Here is a 21,250-nt window from a genome sequence, read left to right on the forward strand (position 1 = left end):
TTCCAATTTGGATCCCTTTTATTTCTTTCTCTTGCCTGATTGCTCTGGCTAGGACTTCCAGTACTATGTTAAATAGGAGTGGTGACAGTGGGCATCCTTGTCTGGTTCCTGTTCTTAGAGGGATAGCTTTCAGTTTTTCACCATTGAGGATGATATTAGCTGTGGGTTTCTCATATATGGTCTTTATTATGTTGAGGTACTTTCCTTCTATACCCATTTTATTCAGAGTTTTTATCATAAATGGATGCTGTATCTTGTCAAATGCTTTCTCTGCATCTATTGAGATGATCATGTGATTTTTATTCTTCATTTTATTAATGTGGTGTATTACGTTGATTGATTTGCGAATGTTAAACCATCCCTGCATCCCTGGAATAAATCCCACTTGATCATGGTGTATAATCTTTTTAACATATTGTTGTATGCGATTTGCTAGTATTTTATTGAGGATTTTTGCATCGATGTTCATCAGTGATATTGGCCTGTAATTTTCTTTTTTTGTGTTGTCCTTGTCTGGTTTTGGTATCAGGGTAATGTCAGCTTCATAGAATGAGTTAGGGAGCTTCCCCCGCTCCTCAATTTTTTGGAAGAGTTTGAGAAGGATAGGTATTAAGTCTTCTTTGAATGTTTGGTAGAATTCACCAGGGAAGCCGTCTGGTCCTGGACTTTTATTTTTGGGGAGGTTTGTGATTACTGTTTCGATCTCCTTACTGGTGATTGGTCTATTCAAATTCTCTACTTCTTCTTGATCCAGTTTTGGAAGGTTGTATGATTCTAAGAATTTATCCATTTCTTCCAGATTGTCGAATTGGTTGGCATATAGCTTTTCATAGTATTCTCTTATAATCTTTTGTATTTCTGAGGTGTCTGTTGTAACCTCTCCTCTTTCATTTCTAATTTTACTTATTTGTGCCTTCTCTCTTTTTTCTTGGTGAGTCTAGCTAAAGGTTTGTCAATTTTGTTGATCTTTTCAAAGAACCAGCTCTTGGTTTTATTAATTTTTTCTATTGTTTTTTTGGTCTCTATTTCATTTATTTCTGCTCTGATTTTTATGATTTCCCTTCTACTACTGATTTTGGGCTTTGTTTGTTCTTCTTTTTCCAGTTCCTTCAGGTGCATTGTTAGATTGTTTATTTGAGATTTTTCTTGTTTGTTGAGATAGGCCTGTATCGCTATAAACTTCCCTCTTAAAACTGCTTTTGCTGTATCCCATAAATTCTGGCATGTCGTATTTTCATTTTCATTTGTCTCCAGGTATTTTTTGATTTCTTCTTTGATTTCTTCGTTAACCCAGTTGTTGTTCAGTAGCATTTTGTTTAATCTCCATGTATTTGTGGCTTTTCTGATTTTCTTCCTATAGTTGATTTCTAGTTTCATACCGTTGTGGTCAGAAAAGATGCTTGGTATTATTTCAATCTTCTTAAATTTATGGAGACTTGTTTTGTGGCCTAATATGTGATCAATCCTGGAGAATGTTCCATGTGCCTTTGAAAAGAACGTGTATTCTTCGATTTTTGGATGGAATGCTCTGTATATATCTACTAGGTCCATCTGTTGTAGTGTGTCGTTTAAGGCCAATGTTTCCTTATTGATCTTCTGTTTGGATGATCTATCCGTTGGTGTAAGTAGAGTGTTAAAGTCCCCTACTATTATTGTGTTACTGTCTATTTCTGTTTTTATGTCTGTTAATAATTGCTTTATATATTTAGGTGCACCTACATTGGGTGCGTAGATATTTACAAGTGTTATATCCTCTTGTTGGATTGTTCCCTTGATCATTATGTAATGCCCTTCTTTGTCTCTTTTTACAGTTTTTGTTTTAAAGTCTATTTTGTCTGATATGAGTACTGCTACCCCAGCTTTCTTTTCATTGCCATTTGCGTGGAGTATCTTTTTCCATCCCTTCACTTTCAGTTTGTGAGTGTCTTTAGGTCTGAAGTGTGTCTCTTGTATGCAGCATATATATGGGTCTTGTTTTTTTATCCAGTCAGCCACCCTATGCCTTTTAATTGGAGCATTTAGTCCATTGACGTTTAAAATAGCTATTGATAAGTATGTACTTACTGCCATTTTTTAACTTTTTTTTTTTTCTCAGTGTTTTAGTAGTCCTTCTCTGTTCCTTTCTTCTTCTATACAGAATTGATGGTCACTTTAGTTTGACCTCTGTCTGAAAGCTGTACTCTTTAACTCCCCTCCTCCCTCATGTTTTTGATATCCTATCTAACCTCTTTGTTGTGCATTTGTATCCATTACGTTCTAATCATGGAAATAGATAATTTTTCCTATTTGTGGTCTTTTCTTTTCCCCTTAAATCAAAGACAAGAATGATGCCCTTTTTTTTTTTTTAATTTATCTTTTTCCCCAAAGCCCCAGTAGATAGTTGTATGTCATAGCTGCACATCCTTCTAGCTGCTGCATGTGGGACGCGGCCTCAGCATGACCGGAGAAGCGGCGCCTCAGTGCGTGCGTGGGACTGAACCCGGGCTGCCAGCAGCGGAACGCGCTCACTTAACCACTAAGCCACGCGGCCGGCCCAGAATGATGCCCTTAAAGATAGGAATGCAGCTTCCCCCCATATTGGCATTTCTTTAAGCATCTCTTCCTGGGAACTAAGGATTAATTACTGACCTGCTCACCTTGTGACCACTGACCTGCTGACCACCGACCTACTGTGCCAGCTAAGCATCTCATGACAGTAGTAAAAGAGATATTCCTGTCATATGTGATGTATGCTCTTTGTTCCAAGACGGTATATAACCACTCTGTACACCCCACTTCTTTGGTGAGGAAGGAAGACCCGGCTATAGTCTTCACACTTGGCTCATAATAAACTCACCCCTTGGGGCTGGCCCCATGGCTTAGCGGCTAAGTGCGCGTGCTCTGCTGCTGGCGGCCCGGGTTCGGATCCCGGGCACGCACCAATGCACCGCTTGTCAGGCCATGCTTCGGCGGCGTCCCAGATAAAGTGGAGGAAGATGGGCACGGACGTTAGCTCAGGGCCAGTCTTCCTCAGCAAAAAGAGGAGGATTGGCATGGATGTTAGCTCAGGGCTGATCTTCCTCACAAAAAAGAAATTAATAAACTCATCTCAATTTTTATTTATAGATTGATTATGGATTATTTGCATCAACACTACTATCTCTGTTATACAGATGAGGACATGGGGGCTCACAGAGGTCCAAACAGGTTGGTTAGGGTGCAAACACCTACCCCATGCCCCGCCCCACCCCCCCTCACACACGCAGTGCTATCTGGTGCAGGGGGGAATCTGAGCCAGGAATATGGGGCTATTTTATGTACAGAGGGAAATGTGTTACTATTTTTATTTTATGTCCAATTCATTAAACTACGAACTTATCAATTAGCATTTCTCTAAATATTAAGCAACATTCCTCTACACTAGCTACTTACACATTAGAGTGATAATTAAAAAATAAAAAGCATTTAAGAAACTAAATGTCTCCAAACATTCAAAAATCGCTTGAAATGTTAATGCCTCTAAGCTTTTGATTAAATCACAAGTTGAATACATTAGATTTTCTTAAATTCTTTCAAAGTGAGGAAATTTACACACAAATATTCCAAAATTGATGTGCTCTCTTGCATTACAAGGATTCACAAATGGTATTAATTCTACGGACAGTTATAGCTGATACAGATGCATATATAAGGGAGGTAAGAAGGGAGGGAGGTAGAAAAAATAAAAGAACTTGGCCCAGATTAATTCCGTATTTCCTTACAACAGCCCTATTCGGTGGGTACCATTATTGTCCCATTCTATGTATGAGGACTAAAGACCCTGAAAAAAAAAGACCCTCACGGTGGGGCAACAAAGAGAAAACCTTTTCTCCTCTCTAATGGGTCTGCATTGCGACCGCCCTTCCTTTTGGTTTTCTGCGTCGCAGACACTGAGGTTGGCCAGGAGAAGAAATGAACAAGCAATCAATATCGGGATGTGCGGGACAAGGCAAGACCTAGATGACCTAGGAAAAGCAAGTCTGGGAAAGTACTTTCTGCGCCGTCCAGTTTAGCAAGGAAAACAGATGGTTTGGGGAAGTCTCAGAGAACAATTTCAGACACTCAAAAAAATTCAGCCTTGGGGCTTGCAATTCTTGGTGTAGGGGCTGCAAATCTGATCTTAACCCTTTCCAGGACACTCATGCACACACAGGTCAAATCCCTTCCCCGGGACGCACAGCTGCCAAGAGGGAGAGCTGGGATTGGAACACCGGGCTCCGGACCGAGGCTCCTCCCCGTCCTAGCCCCCACCCCTCCCCCCACTCCGTTATACTTTGTTCTTAGTGCTCCGCGCTGCGGACGCCTCCTGGGACCTCAGTGGTTTCCGTTTTTGCACTTCCAGCGTTTAGCCTCGGGGCCGCGTGGGTGACGCCAGGACCTCAGGACCCCGAGCGCAGGACGCCCATCAGGGAAACCCCACCACTCGCGCGGGCATGGCCGCAGGACTCCGTTTCCCAGCGCCCCGCGCGGTGACGCTTGGCCGTTGCCGTGGCGATCGGGAAGGGCACCGCCTACCGCGCCGGAAATCAGGCGGGAACTACGCTTCCCAGAAGGTTCTGCGCGTGCGTCCGCAGCGCGCATTGGGCCAATGAGGGCTTGAGGGGGCCGGACTTCCGGCGTTCGGGACTGTCACTTTGCTGCCGGGCGTTGGGCCACAGCGGCGTTGGGGGCTGGGGGGCGCCGGCTCGGGGCCGGTTCTCCAGCAAGTTCTGAAGACCCGAGGGGAGGGCAGCGGGAGGGGGCGGGCAGAGGGCCCGCCGCGCGGGTGTGCGCTCCGTAACGCCTGTCGAGCCTCGGTTTCTCCGGGTGCGGCGTGGGTGGCCCCGGGGGGCGGTCGGGCGGCGCCCGAGCCACGTGCTCCCCGCCCTCTGGGCCGCCCCGGGGCGTCTGCGCCCTTGACGGACGGGCAGACTGAGGCCGAGCCGGGCGCCCGGGGCGCCCGCCCCTTTCTGCCCCGCTCCAATACCAGGTTCCGATGGCGGCGGCGGCGCTGACAGACCCAGGGCAAGTGAGTAAGGGGCCCCGGACGCCCACCCGCCGGATCCCTCCTCCACGGACGCGAGCCCCGACCGAGGGAGGGACTCCACTCGGACGTCTTGTCTTCCTTCTCGGTTCGTCCGAGGCCCCAGTGTCCAGGTCGATGGGGAGTGCACGTGTGGGATCCCCACTTCTGGCGCCCGAGGGGGCGCGGTGTGGAAGGAAGTTACAAGGGCAGGGTCCCGCACGTGCAGAAGCGGGGAGGGAGGGCTCATCCTAGGTGCTTCCGGAACTGATCTGCTCGACGAGGGCCTCGGGGGAGAAGACGGATGTGCCTGAAATGCAGGCCGAGGAGTTAAGACTTTGTCCCGAGGGCGCCGGGAGCCCTGGGAGGTGTCGAATGGAGAACGGACATGCTATAGTTAGGATTTTTTAAGTATCCCACCGTTTGTTGAGTGGAGAACAGACGCAGAGGGCGGTGGCGGTGTGCAGGAGGAGGCTACTGCCACAGTCCGGTGCGGTGAGGGCACCTGGGCGGGTTTGGGGCAGTGCAGATGGGAAAAGCGGTTGGATTCTGGATGGATCTGCTGATGCATCAGGTGCGGGGTGTGAGCGAGTGTCCTGAGTGAAGGACTGTCCCAAGTTTTGCGGCCTGAGCACCTAGAAGAATGGAGCTGCTGTAGACAAGCAGGAATTTGAAGGGAAAGCAGGTTTCAGGGGAAAATCGGGAAGAGTCGGCAATGTCTCAGAGTGGAGGCATCAGCTGGACCTGAAATTGTAGATGACCCAGGACAGAGTCCTGGTAGCCTGAGCTGAGGCGGGGCCTGGAATCAAACTTAGGAGGAGGAGATCTCATGGACTCAGCCAGGGATGGTCAGTTAGGGCTCCAGGGAGATGAAGGGTGGCTGGCAGTCCCTGGGGCTCTCCGGGCAAGTCTGGCAGGTGGCTGAGAGAAGGAAATAGAGGGGGCATGGCTATGGAGGGAGGAGGGAACTGGCTTCCTGAGTGCCCACCAGATCCTGGCAGCCATCTCTGTGGTCACTGGAGGGGATCAGCCAGTCTTTCAGGCTGCAGGAGCAGCCTTGAGATGTCAGGCAAGTCCAACAGGGGAGGGCATCCCTACAGGGATGGGCATGCCCTGGGGGTCCACAGCTGGGACTTGTACAACTGCTTATTGTAAGAGCAGTAAAGGTATGTCTGGAGAGGGTCAGCTTGTGCAAAGGCTACCCCTGGGGTGGCAGCCAGGCTTGCTCTGGTTGCCTTGTGTGGAGTGGCCAGTGGGGAGGCCCAAGAGGCATCTGTGGCCCAGACAGGTGAGGGAAGTTCCATCTGCAGAGCTCCGGGGGAGGAGGGTGAGCATCAGGGATGTCAGAGGAGGTCGCCATTGGGACAGGGAGCTGTGCCCTGTCACACAGCCATAACTCAAATGGTGTCCGTCTTCCCCTGCCCCCTGTTGTAGGGACTGATGGCCTTTGAGGACGTGGCCGTGTACTTCTCCCAGGAGGAGTGGGAGCTTCTGGATGCAGCCCAGAGGGCCTTGTACCGCCATGTGATGCTGGAGAACTTCGCACTCGTAGCCTCGCTGGGTAAGGCCCTGGGTCCTCCATGGGAGGCTCCATTGTTGCCAGGCTGGGCTGCGAGCACTAACTCTTCTCCTCCCGGCCATGAACAACCCCACACCCGCTGGCTGAGTGTCCCTGTCCAGCTGTGGCGCCTCTGTGCCCAGGCTCAGTTCCCTTCCTCTGGCCCTGCCAACATGATTCTCCTCACAGGGGCCATTGAGCTGTTCCTGTGGGCCCTACCCTGTGGTACGACCTTCAGGCCTTCTTGGTTGCACAGATGAGGTCATCTATATCTCATGAAGCCCTGATTCCTGTCATCTGTTGGGCAGTGGGTCATCCTGAGCTGGGGCTGACTCCACTTGTCTTTTCTCACAGGACTCTCTGCCTCTCGACCCCGTGTGGTCATCCAGCTCGAGCGTGGCGAAGAGCCCTGGGTTCTCAGTGGGACAGATGTGACCCCGGTCAGGAACGCCCAGAGGAGGCCCAGCCTTGGTGAGTGGGGGCTCAGGGTGGGTGAGCTTGGGGCCAACCTCTGGCCAAGCTTCTGTCCCCCTTCCCTGCCCTCCTGGACACTCTCCTCTCTTGCCTCCCACCCGACTCCCTTCTGTTCTCCTTCCACCATCAGCCTCTTCTGGAGGGGGAACTCCAAGGGCACCCCCAGGCTGTGGTGAGACCTGCACAGAATCCCACCCTTAGCCAGGCTGTGGCCTCACACCCTCCCTGGCTCACCTCACCACCTCGTCCATTTGTGGGGCCGTTCCTTCATTCATTTGTTCATGTATCATTGTTTTTTGAGCACTTGTGGTAGTCAGGACCGTTCCTGGCACTGGGGGCACAGCCTTGACCAGGATGGTCCTGGTCCTGCCTTCCTGGGGTTGACTATGCTAGGGGAGAGCAGTCGGTCAACAGAGTTCATGAGTAAAATCTATAGCATCTGGTAGCCATCAGTGTAAGGAGCAAAACCAGGCTGGGGAGTCACCCCAGACAGAAGTGAGCTACATACAGCAAAGGTGTCTGGCTCCTGCTTTTCTCCCCAGCTTCCACACCCAGTCCTTAGGGTCCCCCTTACCCACTCACTCGGCCTGCCCTGGTCATCCCCTCCTGTCCAGGATGACCTAGGCATCCACTGTTTCTGTGCCTTCAGGTTCCCACAGTCTGGCAGAGATCAGAGATGTTTCTGGAGAAGCAGCATTACCAGGGGTCTTATGGGATAACCATCCTCCAGCACCTACTAGGATCCTCCCCACCACTGGTGCCTTTGAACGTGGGAAAAGCCTGGAGGGTCGGCAGGGCGCCTCACCATTTCGGGAGAGAAAACCCACGGGGGTGTCGGTGATCTATTGGGAAAGGCTCCTGCTACGCCCGGGTAGCGACAAGACAGGCGTCAGCCTGCGGCTCACCTCCCCGATGAGGGCCCCCGAGGGCGGCCCCCCCGGTGAGAAGGCCCGCACAGACCGCCCCGAGCCAGGCAAGCAGCTGAGGGCGTCTGAGCAGCAGAAGCCACACGTGCGGGAGGCCCCTGGGAGAACCTTCCCGGGCGTCCCACACCTCGAGGCGGGTCACGCTGTGGGGGAACAAAGCATGGGTGCGGCTTGGCGTGAACCTCAGAGACTCCCCGCCGGCCAGGAGCCCCCGACCTGGGACGCGCTGGGCGAGGCCCTCCACGCCAGCCCCGGCCTCCTCCCTGGGGAGAAGCCCTTCGAGTGCAGGGCGTGCAGCAAGGTGTTCGTGAAGAGCTCCGACCTGCTCAAGCACCTGCGCACCCACACCGGGGAGCGGCCCTACGAGTGCGCGCAGTGCGGCAAGGCCTTCAGCCAGACGTCGCACCTGACACAGCACCAGCGCATCCACAGCGGCGAGACGCCATATGCGTGCCCGGCCTGCGGCAAGGCCTTCCGGCACAGCTCCTCGCTGGTGCGCCACCAGCGCATCCACACGGCCGAGAAGTCCTTCCGCTGCGGCGAGTGCGGCAAGGCTTTCAGCCACGGCTCCAACCTCAGCCAGCACCGCAAGATCCACGCGGGCGGGCGGCCCTACGCGTGCGCGCAGTGCGGCCGCCGCTTCTGCCGCAACTCGCACCTGATCCAGCACGAGCGCACGCACACGGGCGAGAAGCCCTACGCCTGCGCGCTCTGCGGCGCCGCCTTCAGCCAGGGCTCATCGCTTTTCAAGCACCAGCGTGTGCACACGGGTGAGAAGCCCTTCGCCTGCGCGCATTGCGGGCGTGCCTTCAGCCACAGCTCCAACCTCACGCAGCACCAGCTGCTGCACACGGGCGAGCGGCCCTTCCGCTGCGGGGACTGCGGCAAGGCCTTCGCCAAGGGCGCCGTGCTGCTCAGCCACCGGCGCATCCACACGGGCGAGAAGCCGTTCGTGTGCGCGCAGTGCGGCCGCGCCTTCCGGGAGCGCCCGGCTCTCTTCCACCATCAGAGGATCCACACCGGCGAGAAGCCCGTGCGGAGGCCCAGGGCGGGCCTGCGCCCCCAGGCCAGACCTCCTTCGGGGGCATCGTCAGAAGGCACGCTGCGGAGAGAAGCCGGGCCCGCTCCCGCCTCGGGCCCAGCCGCAGCTCCGAAGCCGGCTGAGGCCTGAGGGCGCAGCTCCGACCTTCCCTGGCCTGTCATGAGTCTCTTCCACGGATAAAGGCCGTTTCCGCTGCACAGTCACACCTTGGAGAAACCCTGTGTGTGCACTTTGGTTCCATCTGCACGTGGTGACAAGATTTGCCACTTCAACCACAGTTCACTTCTCCATCCCTAAGAGGTCACACTGCAGAAAGGTCAGAGGGACGCACGTGGAGGCTGGGACTTTGGTGGGGCAGAGACTTGGCAGTCAGAGCCAGAGGGAGGTCAGCACGGTGGTGCCACTTCAGGCATGTTGTGACCGGGCGCTAAGGTGAGGAAGGCTAGTGCGGGGATGAGGTAGAGGCGGTCCAGAGGAATTTCTGACGTCCACACGCAAACTGGCCCAGGGCTGACCCTCAGGATACCTGCCCCTCCGCCTCAGATCATCTAAGGCTTCCTAGGAGCCAGCCCAGTGGACCAGAGGTCACGTGGGGGTCGGGTGCTGGCCTTGGGCGAGTTGCTGGGCTCCTAGCCTCGGCTTCCTTCTCTGGGGAAACAAGACATAGGTTCAGTTCTACAGAGGGTATTTGCAGCACCTCCACAGGTGGGATCTTGATAAGGGCCAACACGTGTCAACGCCAGCCCCTGTTCTGAGTGCCGCGCAGTATCTGCTAACAGCCCTGTGAGATGGCTGCTGTGGCTGGTATCCCTGCTTCTCAGATGAGGAAACTGAGGCAGAAACAGGGGACATGAGTTGCTCACACCAGCACCAGGACTTGAACCCAGGCCTCTGGCCCAGCATCCAAATAGCTCACCACCCCACCCCCACGCTCTAGTCTGCCAGCTCTGAGGGCTGAGTGAGGCCTGGCCTGGCTCCCCATACATGGCAGACCCACAGGAAGTGGAAGAGGTGGAGTCTGAGGGGAAAGCCAAAACCATGGCTCCCCAGCCATGCTTGTTCATCAGATTCTCATCCAAGCCTCAGCACTGGCTGTGTCCTTTTGTTACCACAGGCAGCGTTACAGGAGCTTTTACGTCCCTGCTGGCCTTACAAGAGGTGACTGTAATAACAGATTCAGATGAGACAAAGTGGGGCTGCTTGTTTCTGCCAGGTCCAGTGGCTGTGTGCCCACCTATTCTCTTCCCTCAGTTGGAAGGAGGACTTTCCCCAGTGGGACTTGGTGTTACCTAAGGCCGTGTGTGGTGCCTCCTGAGATCTCCCCATCCCCCATTGTGACATCCCCACACGGTGGGGACACTGAGGCAGAAAGGGTGGGGCCCTAGTTTGCGTCCTGTGGCCTTCAGCAGACCAGGGTCCATCTTGACCTGGGGCCTCACTCCCAGGAAGTTAATCGTCGTTTTAGTGTGGGGATAAAAAAGACTAGAAGTTACAACTTGGAATGGACATACATTGTAAATTCTTGCACAACATTGTGGAAGGCCTCAGCCTCCGCCTCCAGGTCATGGTTCAGAAAGTTTTTAACAACAGGGAGTCCAGAGAGGCTCCCTGATAAAGGTTTCTTTTTAAAGTGTGTGCTGACACCTGTTTCACTCTAAAACAGTGCAGACATGCCATCAGGGTGTGTCATCGTCACAGAGCTGTGGGAACATGGCTTCAACCTGGGTTCCGTTGAGAGGCCACAGGATAGGGATGCAGCCTGTGCATCTCTGAGGGTCTGGGACACTTGTGTCCCCTTGGCAGCCAGAGATGGGTGGGGGACAGCCAGGAGACCTGGGCAGGGCTGATGCGGTGGGGCTGCCCCGAGCAGCAGCTCTACTAGATGAGCCTGGGATCCGGGCTGTGGAACCTGAGGTGGGTGCCACGTGTGGTGACCTGAAAGGTTGACCCCAGCCCAGTTGGGTTCTCTAGTCCCATCATCTCTAAGGCTTTGCAGCCATTTGCTATACACAATGAGCCCAGACATGATGTCCCCACTCCCCCCCTGCCAGCAGGGCCAAACCTATCATCCGCCCCTGGAACCTCACAAGTTCCTGCAGGGAGGGGAGAAACGGGTGGGGAGCGGAGTCATGCAGGACCTGGCTCCCCAAGACCCTTTAAGGGCAGGTCCTCCGAGCCAGGGCTCCTGAGCCATTGTCTACCTCTCCTAGTCTCTCCTCTGCTCTGGTCCACACCCTGGCCTCGCCCCCATCTCACCTTCCCCCAGGCTGGCATCTGTGAGGGAGCTTTGAGAAGGTTCATCAGCCTTAGTCTGCACAGCTGTGAAATGCAGACAGACTGCCCCCCACCCCCAACTGCCAGAGGGCTCTTCTGGGAAGCCCATGGGATTCAGGAGCAAAGACGTCTGTTGAACAGCAAGTGGGTACCCAGAGTCACATGCAACCTTTTCTACACATTGAACAGAAATTCCTGGTGCCCAGTTTCCACCCTGAGCCCACCTGACCCCTTAAGCTGGGCTGATGTCCTATCCTGTCTCCCTGCTGCCCGCCTCCCTGCTTCATTGAGCCTCCCACCTGTGTGGTTAGACCCTGCTATCCCTCAGTTCCTCCACCCTCCTTGAATCCACCTCTTCCAATACCCAGCACTGGCCGGCAGCCCCCACCCCTGTTGCTATGGGAACACAAACCATGAGCACCTGCCTTCCCCCATGTCTTGGCCCCCAAGTTGCCCTCTCCCAAACCTCTGTGATCATGTTGGGCCCTGTTCTGCCAGGCTGGCCCCTCTGCTCTTAATCCCAAACAGGCTGTCACTGTAAAAGTGCCCCTGTGCTTTCTGGATCAAGATGGTGGACTGAACACATGATCTCACTTGGTTCAGAAACCACAGAGAGGAGTAAAACACAAACCCACAGGTAATGAAGATGATGAAAGAGGAGTCAACAGCAACAGCATTCTGAAGCCAGGAGGGGATGGGGAGCTGTGAATGATTTAGGGAAAGCCAAATACTGAGTTGGCACTGCGGGAAGGTGAGGGAGGTCCCACCAGGCTTACACTGCAGAACTCCAGGAGGCTTGAAAACCAGCACCCCCCTGGGAGGGGAGACTTCAAACAAAGATGGCTGGGGAGAGCTACTGGAGAAGCTGTTAGAGCCCCAGCTCTGCTCACACGGTGGGTGGCCGGAGTCATTACTGTCCCAGTCCCAGAGAAAAGACGTAAGCCCCCACAAAACAGCCCAGTATGATGACAAGCCCCGGCCGCGCACATGCTCAGAGCTTCCAATCAGCGTTTAGACTGCTGCTCTTCATCGGGAGCTGGCAGCCAGGGACTCCTAGGCGTCAGAACAAACCAAAACAGGCAGATGCAATTTAGGATTGAGTAAATAAGTCATGGTTCAGCCACTTGACGTGTGGAAGAACAACTGACCTCGTCCCACAGTCAGATTTTAAAAACAATAACACCGCCGGAGATAAACTAAAAATAAAGATCACCCTTACTTGTTCTGGTCCCCAAAGTAAATTAAAGGTTGAGCACATCCCATAAGCCTAGAACAAAACCTCCATGGCTCACTCTGCAGTACTGATATCTGAAGGCATGTCTGAGGCTCTGAGGGTATAAATAATGGGACAGTAAATGGGTGCCCAGCCGAGTCTCTTGTCCCTGCAAGTCCGCAGGGCGCTCAGCGGAGGAGAATGAAGGACTCCAGCACCCTCCTCTCTGGAGAAATTCCAGGGATGGCGGAGAAAGCCCACGGATCAGGCCAGCCTTCCCGGCCAGACACCGCTTCCTCCTGGGACCACCTGGATGGGTCTCGAACTACACTACCCAGGCCACCACTTCCGGCCTCCCTGGCGGACAGGGCGACGCTCCGGCCGTTGCCTTGGAGATAGCTGAGGCGGGCGGATGTGCTCTGACGGTTACCAAGCGGACGGCTGGGCTACGAGAAAGCAGCCTCCGGAAGCGCGCTGGGGGAGGAGCCTGGGCGGAGTGCGAGTTCTGATTGGCCGAAGAGTCACACTCCTCCCCGCCCCTCACCTCGCCTGCCAATAGGAACTGGGCCCGTTGTGCACATGCGCACGATTCTAAGGCACCGTCCATCTGGGCAGTTGGTGAGTTGAAAGGCTCAGATACAAAGAAAGAACGGCCGCCAGTGAGGGGAGGGAACCCCCAAAACTCTGCGACTCTGCAGGTTCCTCTAAGAGGAAGGGGCGTCTCTCAGTCGTGAGAGGCCTCGCAAAACGAGCATCCGCTGGCCGAGGCTGCGCCGGTCCTCGCTTGCTGAGGCTCATGGGAAACGTAGTCCAAAGGGAGAGACGGTGCCCTCTGGGCAGGAGCCTGATTGGCCGGGGCGGCGTCGCCAGGGCAACGCGCGGAGGGGCGGGCCGCTGCGTCCCTCGGGAGGCGGGCGGTGGGGCACGGTGCCATTTACCGGAAGTGGCCTCCGGGCGCCGGCGCTGCGGTCGAGGTGAGCGTAGGCCGAGCGGGGCGGGGCGCGGCCTCTCCACCCCCTCGGGACCCGGCCGGCCCCGCTCCCAGCGCTGCCTCCCGACGTGCGCTGCGCGCCCCGCCGCCGAGCTTTTGCGCAGGCCCTGCCTGCCGCCAGTTCCCCTCCTCCGGGAAGACCTCCTCCCTCCCTTTCCTTTGGACAGACTCGAGGGGTCTGGTCTAGCCCGTCTGACAGGCCCCCCGGTGGGCGTGTTTCACTGTGGACCCTCTTCAGGCCCGGGACGTGGTTGCCCACTTACGCATCTACGCAACTCCTGGCTCCGGGTTGTTTTGCTTTTCACGTGCACGTTTCGCTGTGGTCAGCGAGCAGGTTGTCTGGGGGTCCACAGCAGCCCCTGCGTGCACCCATGGCGCAGACGTGCCTGTCCCTCTAGCCAGCCCCTGGGGGTGCCCCACTTGAGTCAACATGGCCCGGAGATCACGGCCACAGACACGCCCCTCCTACTGCTGCCCTTCCCACCCTCACGCTCCGCACAGCCGAGATCACAGCCCCACCGCCTCCTTGACTCCCTGTCCCTCGGCCTCCTGCCCTTCTGACTGCTTGCCTCCCTTCTCGGCTGGGCACTCTCCGTGGCTCCTAACCCTAACCCTAACCCTAACCCTGGCTGCCTGTGATGACTTCCCTCGCCTACCTCTCCACCCTCGTCTTCCAGTAGTCCCCTGTTGTACCTAAATGCAGTTTCCTGGAAGCTCCCCTGGGCAACCTGCCTCCAAGCATTCGTCCACAAGGCTCCTTCTGCTCTGTTTCCTCCAGCAGCCCGCTCCTGCGACTCCTCCCTCCAGGAAGCTTTTCTGGCCTCACCCACCCCGGAGCCAGGGTCCTCTCTGTCCTGGCCCCAGCCCCCTGGGCTGGGCCTGTCTGCACGTCTGCCTACCTGGCCATGGTCTCTTGGTCAGCACCCTGACCCTTCCTTTTGTGCAGGTCCCTCTTGGTGGTTCCAAGAAGATTTCCAGCACAACAATGCCATCCCCACTGGGCCGCCCATGCCTGCCCTCCGTGGATCCCGCAGCCACCCTGGAGGAACTTGAGGCAGCACGCCTGCGCTTCCGGGGGTTCTGCTACCAGGAGGTGGCGGGTCCCCGAGAGGCCCTGGCCCGGCTCCGGGAGCTGTGCCGCCAGTGGTTGCAGCCAGAGGTGCGCTCCAAGGAGCAGATGCTGGAGCTGCTGGTGCTGGAGCAGTTCCTGGGCGCCCTGCCCCCTGAGATCCAGGCCTGGGTGCGGGGACAGCGGCCAGGCAGCCCTGAGGAGGCTGCAGCCCTGGTAGAGGACCTGCAGCATGACCCTGGGCAGATGCTGGACTGGGTGAGTGTGGCTGGTGTTGGTTTCTTGGAGGGACAGAGCGAGACTAGAGCCCCCATGACTTGCCTCTCCCTCTCAGATCACAGCCCATGTCCTGAAGCAAACGGTGCTCCCGGCAGCACAGAAGACAGAGGAGTCTTTGGGGAGCCCCCACCCTTCAGGGACAGTGGAGCCCCTCAGGGCAGCCTCTGGTGAGGAACCACAGGACACCCAGATGGAGGGGCATGCCCAGCTCAGCTACAGTGTGAAGGAGGAGCCTGATGCTGATAGGCAGGAGATGGGTGAGAGTGGGGGCCACACTGGGCCTGGTGGGCTCCTGGAGGGAGTGTGGAGATCCCTAGCTGGGGTGGGAATCCCAGGAGAGGTTGTGCTGGGGCTAGGGGCTCCTATAGGGAGTGTGGAGATCCCCAGCTACGGTGGGGGTCCCAGGATAGGTTGTGCTGGGGCTGGGGGCTCCTGGAGGGAGTGTGGAGATCCCCAGCTGGGATGGGGATCCAGCAGGGTCTGCAGACTGCAGAGCTGGGTCCCTGTGGGGCGGGAGGAAAGGGCTGGCTGCCAGCCTGCTTTCCTGCCATGTGACTGGCACACAGTGGCCTCCTGCCTACTGGCAGAGGAGGGCCAAGGTTGCAGCACCAACACTAGCTCCTGACCTGCCCTGGCTCACGTAGGCAGCCCTTGACTCCCATCTGCCTCCCTTCCTAGCACCCTCCAGTCCCCCAAATCCAGCCCCGTCCCACGAGGGGCGCCTTGAACACTGGGAACTGGCCTCTACGTCCTTCCACCCACCCAGGACTCAGGTGAGCAGCCCAGGTGGGAGGTGCAGGCCCTAAGGGGGAGGAGAGTGTCCTTGGTGGCCATTCTCTGTCCTGCCAATTTTCCAGGCTCCGTGGCCAGCAGCTCCTGCGCTCTTTGCTGACCAGAAGTGGAGTTGGTATCAGGGTGCCCCCTGCAGATCCTAGGGAACAGAGGAATAAACCAGTGGTTTCTCTCCAGTTGGGAGGGATTTTGGCCTCAGACCATGGAAATCTGCTTTAGAGTGACTAGAACCGGTGGGACTTGGTTTCCTCACTTACAGAGAAGTCGGAGGTGGGGGTCCAGCTCCTAGCAGTCCTGAGCTGGCACCTGGGGATTTGAACTGTTGTGTGCAGGTGGGGAGGGGACAGGATGACCAACCTCAGGAAAGCCTGAGTGCCACTCAGCAGTCCTGCCCCCCCCAGCACCCCTGAGATCAGAATAGAGATGCTCCTTCTTGGGAATGCCTGAGCCTCCTCTCTCCCAGGGCCTTTGTCAAAGGCCAACCTGCGCTGGCTGCGGTTGGTTGGGTGTGGAAGCTCAGCGGAGGCCTCTGCTGCTTGGAGTGCTTGATCCCTGAGTGTGGGCAGCAGGGGTCCTGTCCTCCCCAGCAGCTCTGCTCCTAAGCCACACCTCTCAGGAGCATCCCCAGGGAAGAGCTGGTTGAGATGTGCCTTGAGGCTGAGAGGCACCCCCAGGCCCCTACACAGCCTGATGGCGCAGTGGGAAACGGAACCGGAGGCGGGTTGTGGGGTGGGCCACACACCCTCCAGAGCCGCCATTCCTCCAGCAGCACCGCCCCGGGCTGTGGCTCCGAGTGGCTGCCGCCTTCCTGCCCCTGGCCCCGCTGTGGGATGTCTGTCAGGATTATTTTTCCCAACCCAGCAAAGCCCCAGATGATGGGATTTTGGGGGGCGAGGAGGGCAGACCCCATGGGCAGCGAGCGCATCCCCTGGTGAAACCGGAAGGGTCCTGCACCACGCAGCTTGGGCCTAGCTCACCCTCCGGCAACAGGAGGCGCCAACCCACTGCCCGACCCCAGAAGCGCCTCATCTGTGTCCTGAGGGGGGTGGCCATACCTCCTGATTGGAGTGCTCCCCCTCCCGCCACCTCCCCACAGCTAGGTCCCCACAGCCAGGAGTGCTGACACCCCGGGCAGCTCCCCAGGAGGATCTGGTACCCTTGTAACCAAAGGCTTGAGAGGTGGCTGAGGTCTCCTCGCGTCCCCTGGCTCAAGGCATGGGGGTGGGGCCAGCACATCTGTCCCTGCCTCGGCCTCCCCTAGAACCCATCCGGGGGTCCTCAGCTTCAGTCTGTCCGGTCAGAACGTGGGGTGGGGCAGCTGAGGGAACAGTGAGCTCATCCTCCAGGTAAGCTGAAGGGCAGCTCCCTCTCCGGCCTTGCTTCCCCAACACGCACACATTCCCCTCTCAGCTTCGTCTGTAGCCTTAGGTAACCTGCCTGCCCCCCCCCCCACCAAGGATGTGACCGCGGGGCCTGGCGGGGGCTGGGTGGAGGAGCACGCCGGTGATGGGGTCGTCCCCGCAGGAGGAGTGGGGGCTGCTGGACCCGTCACAGAAGGAGCTGTACTGGGATGCGATGCTGGAGAAGTACGGCACGGTGGTCTCCCTGGGTGAGGACTGGCCGCGCCCCCGCGCTTGCCAGGGTTCTCCCGCCTTCCCAAGGGCACCCCAGCCTCCGGCCAGGCCCCCCACCCCCGCCCCGGCCGCGCTGGCGCTGACCGCCCCCCCCCCCAGCAGGGTTGCCGCCCCCGCGGCGGGAGGCGCCGGCCGAGTCTGAGCCCGGGGCGCTGAGCGCGGGGACCGAGGGCCAGAGACGCCTCCACCCGGGTGAGTGCTGCTCGGTGGGGCCGGACCGCGCGTCCTCGCGGCGGGGGGCAGAGGTGGGGGCTCGTGCTGCCCCTCACGCCTGGGGACGGGCTGGCCGGTGTCGGGGGCGCCGGGCCACCTGCCCCGCCTCTCCTTCCCCAGGAGACGCGAGCGAGAGCCCCCGCGAGGGTCCGGCGGGCCGCCCAGAGGCCCCGGCGCCTGCCGGGCGGGGGTCGCCCCCCGCGTGCCCTGCACCCGCGGCCCCCGGAGCGCGGCCGGAGCCAGGCGGCCCGCGGCGGAAGCCATACACGTGCGAGCAGTGCGGCCGCGGCTTCGACTGGAAGTCGGTGTTCGTCATCCACCACCGCACGCATGCGGGCGGGCAGGGCGCGCGGGGTGCGGTCCCGGCCGGAGGGGCCGCCGAGAAGCCGCCGCAGGGCCCCCGGGAGCCCGGCGCGCCCCGCCACCCCCACCCCCACCCCCGGCGCGCGCACCCCGGCCCCCGGAGCTACGCGTGCGAGGAGTGCGGGCGCAGCTTCAGCTGGAAGTCTCAGCTGGTCATCCACCGCAAGAGCCACGCCGGCCAGTGGCGCCACTTCTGCGGCGACTGCGGCCGCGGCTTCGACTGGAAGTCCCAGCTGGTCATCCACAGGAAGAGCCACCGGCCCGAGGCCCCGTGAGCCCCGCCTTGGGGGCCTGCTGCTCGGCCTGGGTCTGGGAGATTGCAGTGATTCAGAGTTCTCGGGGTCCCCCCCCCCCCCCGGCTCAGTCTCCCCACAAAAGCCACCTGGATGCAAGGAAAAGAAGCCGCCCCCTCCCCTTATCTGTTCTAGAGTGAGGCCCGGGTTCAGTCCACTGCTGAGCGGTGGCCGCCTCGTGACTTCCAGGCCCTGAGCTCCCCACCTGTGACACGGTGCAGGCTGAGGACTCTCCCTGCCTCTGGGACCTGCCTCCATGGCCCCTGGCGGATGCTCAGACTGCCCTTCCCTCCCCTCCTGAAGCCACTGGGCCAAGGTCTCTGTGTGGAAGGTGCTGCAAGTGCTGCAGAGCCTGCTTCTGTTTGCAGGCAGATGGAAGACTAATGATCCTCTACGTGCATTTCAGACTTTAAACAAATACCACTTTTATAATAAGAAAGTTTCTGCATAAGGATCCTGATGTCTGGTATCTGCTGATCACATCAGCAGCTGGGACCACAGAGGAGCCAAACCCATGAGACCAGCGGTCCTGGACCCCAGCCTACCTTGTTCCCTGGCCTTATCCTTTGAGCTCTCGAGTCCTAGCTTGAGTGGCCACGAGGGGAACTTCCTTTCCAAATGTGGATAGACAAGGGTGGTCTCCAAGAAAAGGGGCCACAACAGATGTCACCTAGGCCAGGCGCGCCTGCGGTGAGGGCTGCATCTCCACAGCCCGCACAGCCGGTCAGTCGGTGACAAAGCAAGAGGGCAAAGGAGCAGCTGCCTGCTGCCCACAGAGGTCTGGATTCCTGGGTGGTCATTTGGGACTTTGGCCAGTGCCCTGTATTAATTTCCTGTCGTTGCGCTAACAAACTTGGTGGCTTGAAACAACACATTTATTCTCTTACAACTCTGAAATGGGTCTCACAGGGCTGGTGTCTTTTGGAGGCTCTAGAGAAGAATCCGTTTTATTGCCGTTTCTAGCTTCTAGAGACGGCCACATTCCTTGATTTGTGGCCCCTTCCTCCTCTTCAAAGCCAACGGTGGGTGATCAGGTCTTTCTTATGCTGCCATCTCTCTGTCTCTGACTCTTTTGCCTCCTCCTTACAAGGTCACTTGGGGTTACATTTAGGGCTCACCTCGTAATCTGGGATGATCTCCCTGTTTCAGGACCCTTCATCACATCTTGTCCATCCCTGCCTGCACACTTGATTTCCTCAGCACAATTCCTTTTGCACATGAGGTAACATATATTATGGGCTCTAGGGATGAGGCCATGGATGTCTGGGGCTGTTACTCAACACCCTTCCCCATCTCCTTCCTACTCTGAAAACAAGGGGCGTTTTCATGGGGGATGGTTTCAGGAAACAGGTGCACCCAAGGAAGGAGCCCTCTGCAGCCTTGGGCCCATGCAGGAGGGGCAGGTGGGTGTTGAGGGTGGCTGTGGCCATTGTAGGGGAGGAGCTACCTGGGGGGGATCACCTGGGCTGGGGGCCAAGACCTTGCTGCAGCCTAAAGATGGGAGGGGGAAATCTCCATGGGGGGTCCTGTCTCCTTCATCCCTGGTCTTCTGAGGACCTACTGACCTATTTCCTGGAGAAGCACTGCCAGGCTAGAGATGGAGCTGGGGGGGCGTGATCTGGTGGGCAAGCAGGAGGCGAGATCAGTGCTTGGGACATGGAGGAAGAGGACGGAGCAGTGCCCCTGGGCTCAAGCCAGGCCCTGGCCCCAGAAAGGAAAGCAGAGGGTGAAGGCTCTGGGAGGGCGCAACCCCACAAGGAAGGTGAGGGGACAGAGGGGAGCACTCCACTGAGGGAGAGTGGGCGGGCAGTTTTTTAATAACTTTTTTTATAATTAAAAGTAGTTTATGGGGCCGGCCCGGTGGCGCAAGCGGTTAAGTGCGCGCGCTCTGCTGCGGCGGCCCGGGGTTCGCTGGTTCGGATCCCGGGCGCGCACCGACGCACTGCTTGGCGAGCCATGCTGTGGCGGCGTCCCATATAAAGTGGAGGAAGATGGGCACAGATGTTAGCCCAGGGCCGTCTTCCTCAGCAAAAAAAAAAAAAAAAAAAGAGGAAGATTGGCGGATGTTAGCACAGAGCTGATCTCCTCACAAAAAAAAAAAGTAGTTTATGTTGACTTAGAAGTTGAAATATACAAGAGAGCAAAGATCATGGAAATGGCCCCTAATTCCACTGTCTCATGGCTGTGCTTGTTCCAGGTGTTCACACACAGGGCGTTTGTTTTAGAAAGCTCCTGGAGGGCCGGCCCCGTGGCTTAGCGGTTAAGTGTGCGCGCTCCGCTACTGGCAGCCCGGGTTCAGATTCTGGGCGCGCACCGATGCACCGCTTGTCCGGCCATGCTGAGGCAGCGTCCCATGTACAGCAACTAGAAGGATGTGCAACTATGACATACACCTCTCTACTGGGGCTTGGGGGAGAAAAAGGAGGAGGACTGGCAATAGATGTTAGCTCAGGGCCAGTCTTCCTCAGCAAAAAGAGGATTAGCATGGATGTTAGCTCAGGGCTGATCTTCCTCACACAAAAAAAAAAAAGAGATTCTGGAGAGACTGTGTTGTTGTGAAGCATGCTCTTCTCACTCCCTCATTTCCCTGTTATTAAAAACGCCACAAGTTTTTTTTTTTTTTTTTTTTCTTTTTTTTGTGAGGAGATCAGCCCTGTGCTAACATCTGCCAATCCTCCTCTTTTTTTGCTGAGGAAGACGGCCCTGGGCTAACATCTGTGCCCATCTTCCTCCACTTTATATGGGACGCCGCCACAGCATGGCTTGCCAAGCAGTGCGTCGGTGCGCGCCCGGGATCCGAACCAGCGAACCCCGGGCCGCCGCAGCGGAGCGCGCGCACTTAACCGCTTGCGCCACCGGGCCGGCCCCAAAAACGCCACAAGTTTTTTAACGTCTGGGTGAAAAGTTCCATTTTCTGGCCAGTACTGTCATTTCTGCCACGCCCACATAGTCCCTTGTTTTCCCCCCTGGCACCCAGTGCTGTGTGAACGCTCCTGAGCATACACTTCAGATGGAACTCTGGCTATTTCTTTAGAATAAATCTCCGAAAGTGGGATTGGTGAGTTAAGGGAGCATGGGATTTTTCTTTTTTTGTTTTTGCCTTAAAACA

At 57.1% G+C, this 21,250-nt stretch overlaps 2 protein-coding genes across 9 annotated transcripts; both read left to right on the forward strand.

Moving 5' to 3' along the window:
• The first annotated feature begins 4,647 nt into the window (after positions 1-4,647).
• Positions 4,648-10,653, forward strand: ZNF324 (zinc finger protein 324). Of its 3 annotated transcripts, none has more exons than XM_058530653.1 (4): positions 4,648-5,154; positions 6,455-6,581; positions 6,933-7,049; positions 7,702-10,653. In XM_058530653.1, the coding sequence occupies exons 2-4, from the start codon at positions 6,461-6,463 to the stop codon at positions 9,147-9,149; spliced, it is 1,686 nt and encodes a 561-aa protein (XP_058386636.1). In that variant the 5' UTR covers positions 4,648-5,154; positions 6,455-6,460; the 3' UTR covers positions 9,150-10,653. The 3 variants fall into 3 exon arrangements, with proteins under 3 accessions (XP_058386636.1, XP_058386635.1, XP_058386634.1); XM_058530652.1 differs by having other exon boundaries at positions 4,648-5,129; XM_058530651.1 differs by having other exon boundaries at positions 4,648-5,026.
• Positions 10,654-11,799: 1,146 nt separating this feature from the next.
• Positions 11,800-19,035, forward strand: ZNF446 (zinc finger protein 446). 6 transcript variants are annotated; one of them, XM_058530648.1, is made up of 7 exons: positions 13,416-13,481; positions 14,445-14,825; positions 14,902-15,103; positions 15,525-15,619; positions 17,163-17,247; positions 17,375-17,464; positions 17,606-19,035. In XM_058530648.1, exons 2-7 carry the CDS (start codon positions 14,484-14,486, stop codon positions 18,121-18,123), a joined length of 1,332 nt encoding a protein of 443 aa, XP_058386631.1. In that variant the 5' UTR covers positions 13,416-13,481; positions 14,445-14,483; the 3' UTR covers positions 18,124-19,035. The 6 variants fall into 6 exon arrangements, with proteins under 6 accessions (XP_058386629.1, XP_058386631.1, XP_058386630.1 ...); XM_058530646.1 differs by lacking the exon at positions 13,416-13,481 and adding an exon at positions 11,800-13,125 and having other exon boundaries at positions 17,372-19,035; XM_058530647.1 differs by having other exon boundaries at positions 13,418-13,481; positions 17,372-19,035.
• Positions 19,036-21,250: the final 2,215 nt, after the last annotated feature.

The sequence above is a fragment of the Diceros bicornis genome, chromosome 34, assembly GCF_020826845.1.
Source record: "Diceros bicornis minor isolate mBicDic1 chromosome 34, mDicBic1.mat.cur, whole genome shotgun sequence".
Lineage (NCBI taxonomy): Eukaryota > Metazoa > Chordata > Mammalia > Perissodactyla > Rhinocerotidae > Diceros > Diceros bicornis.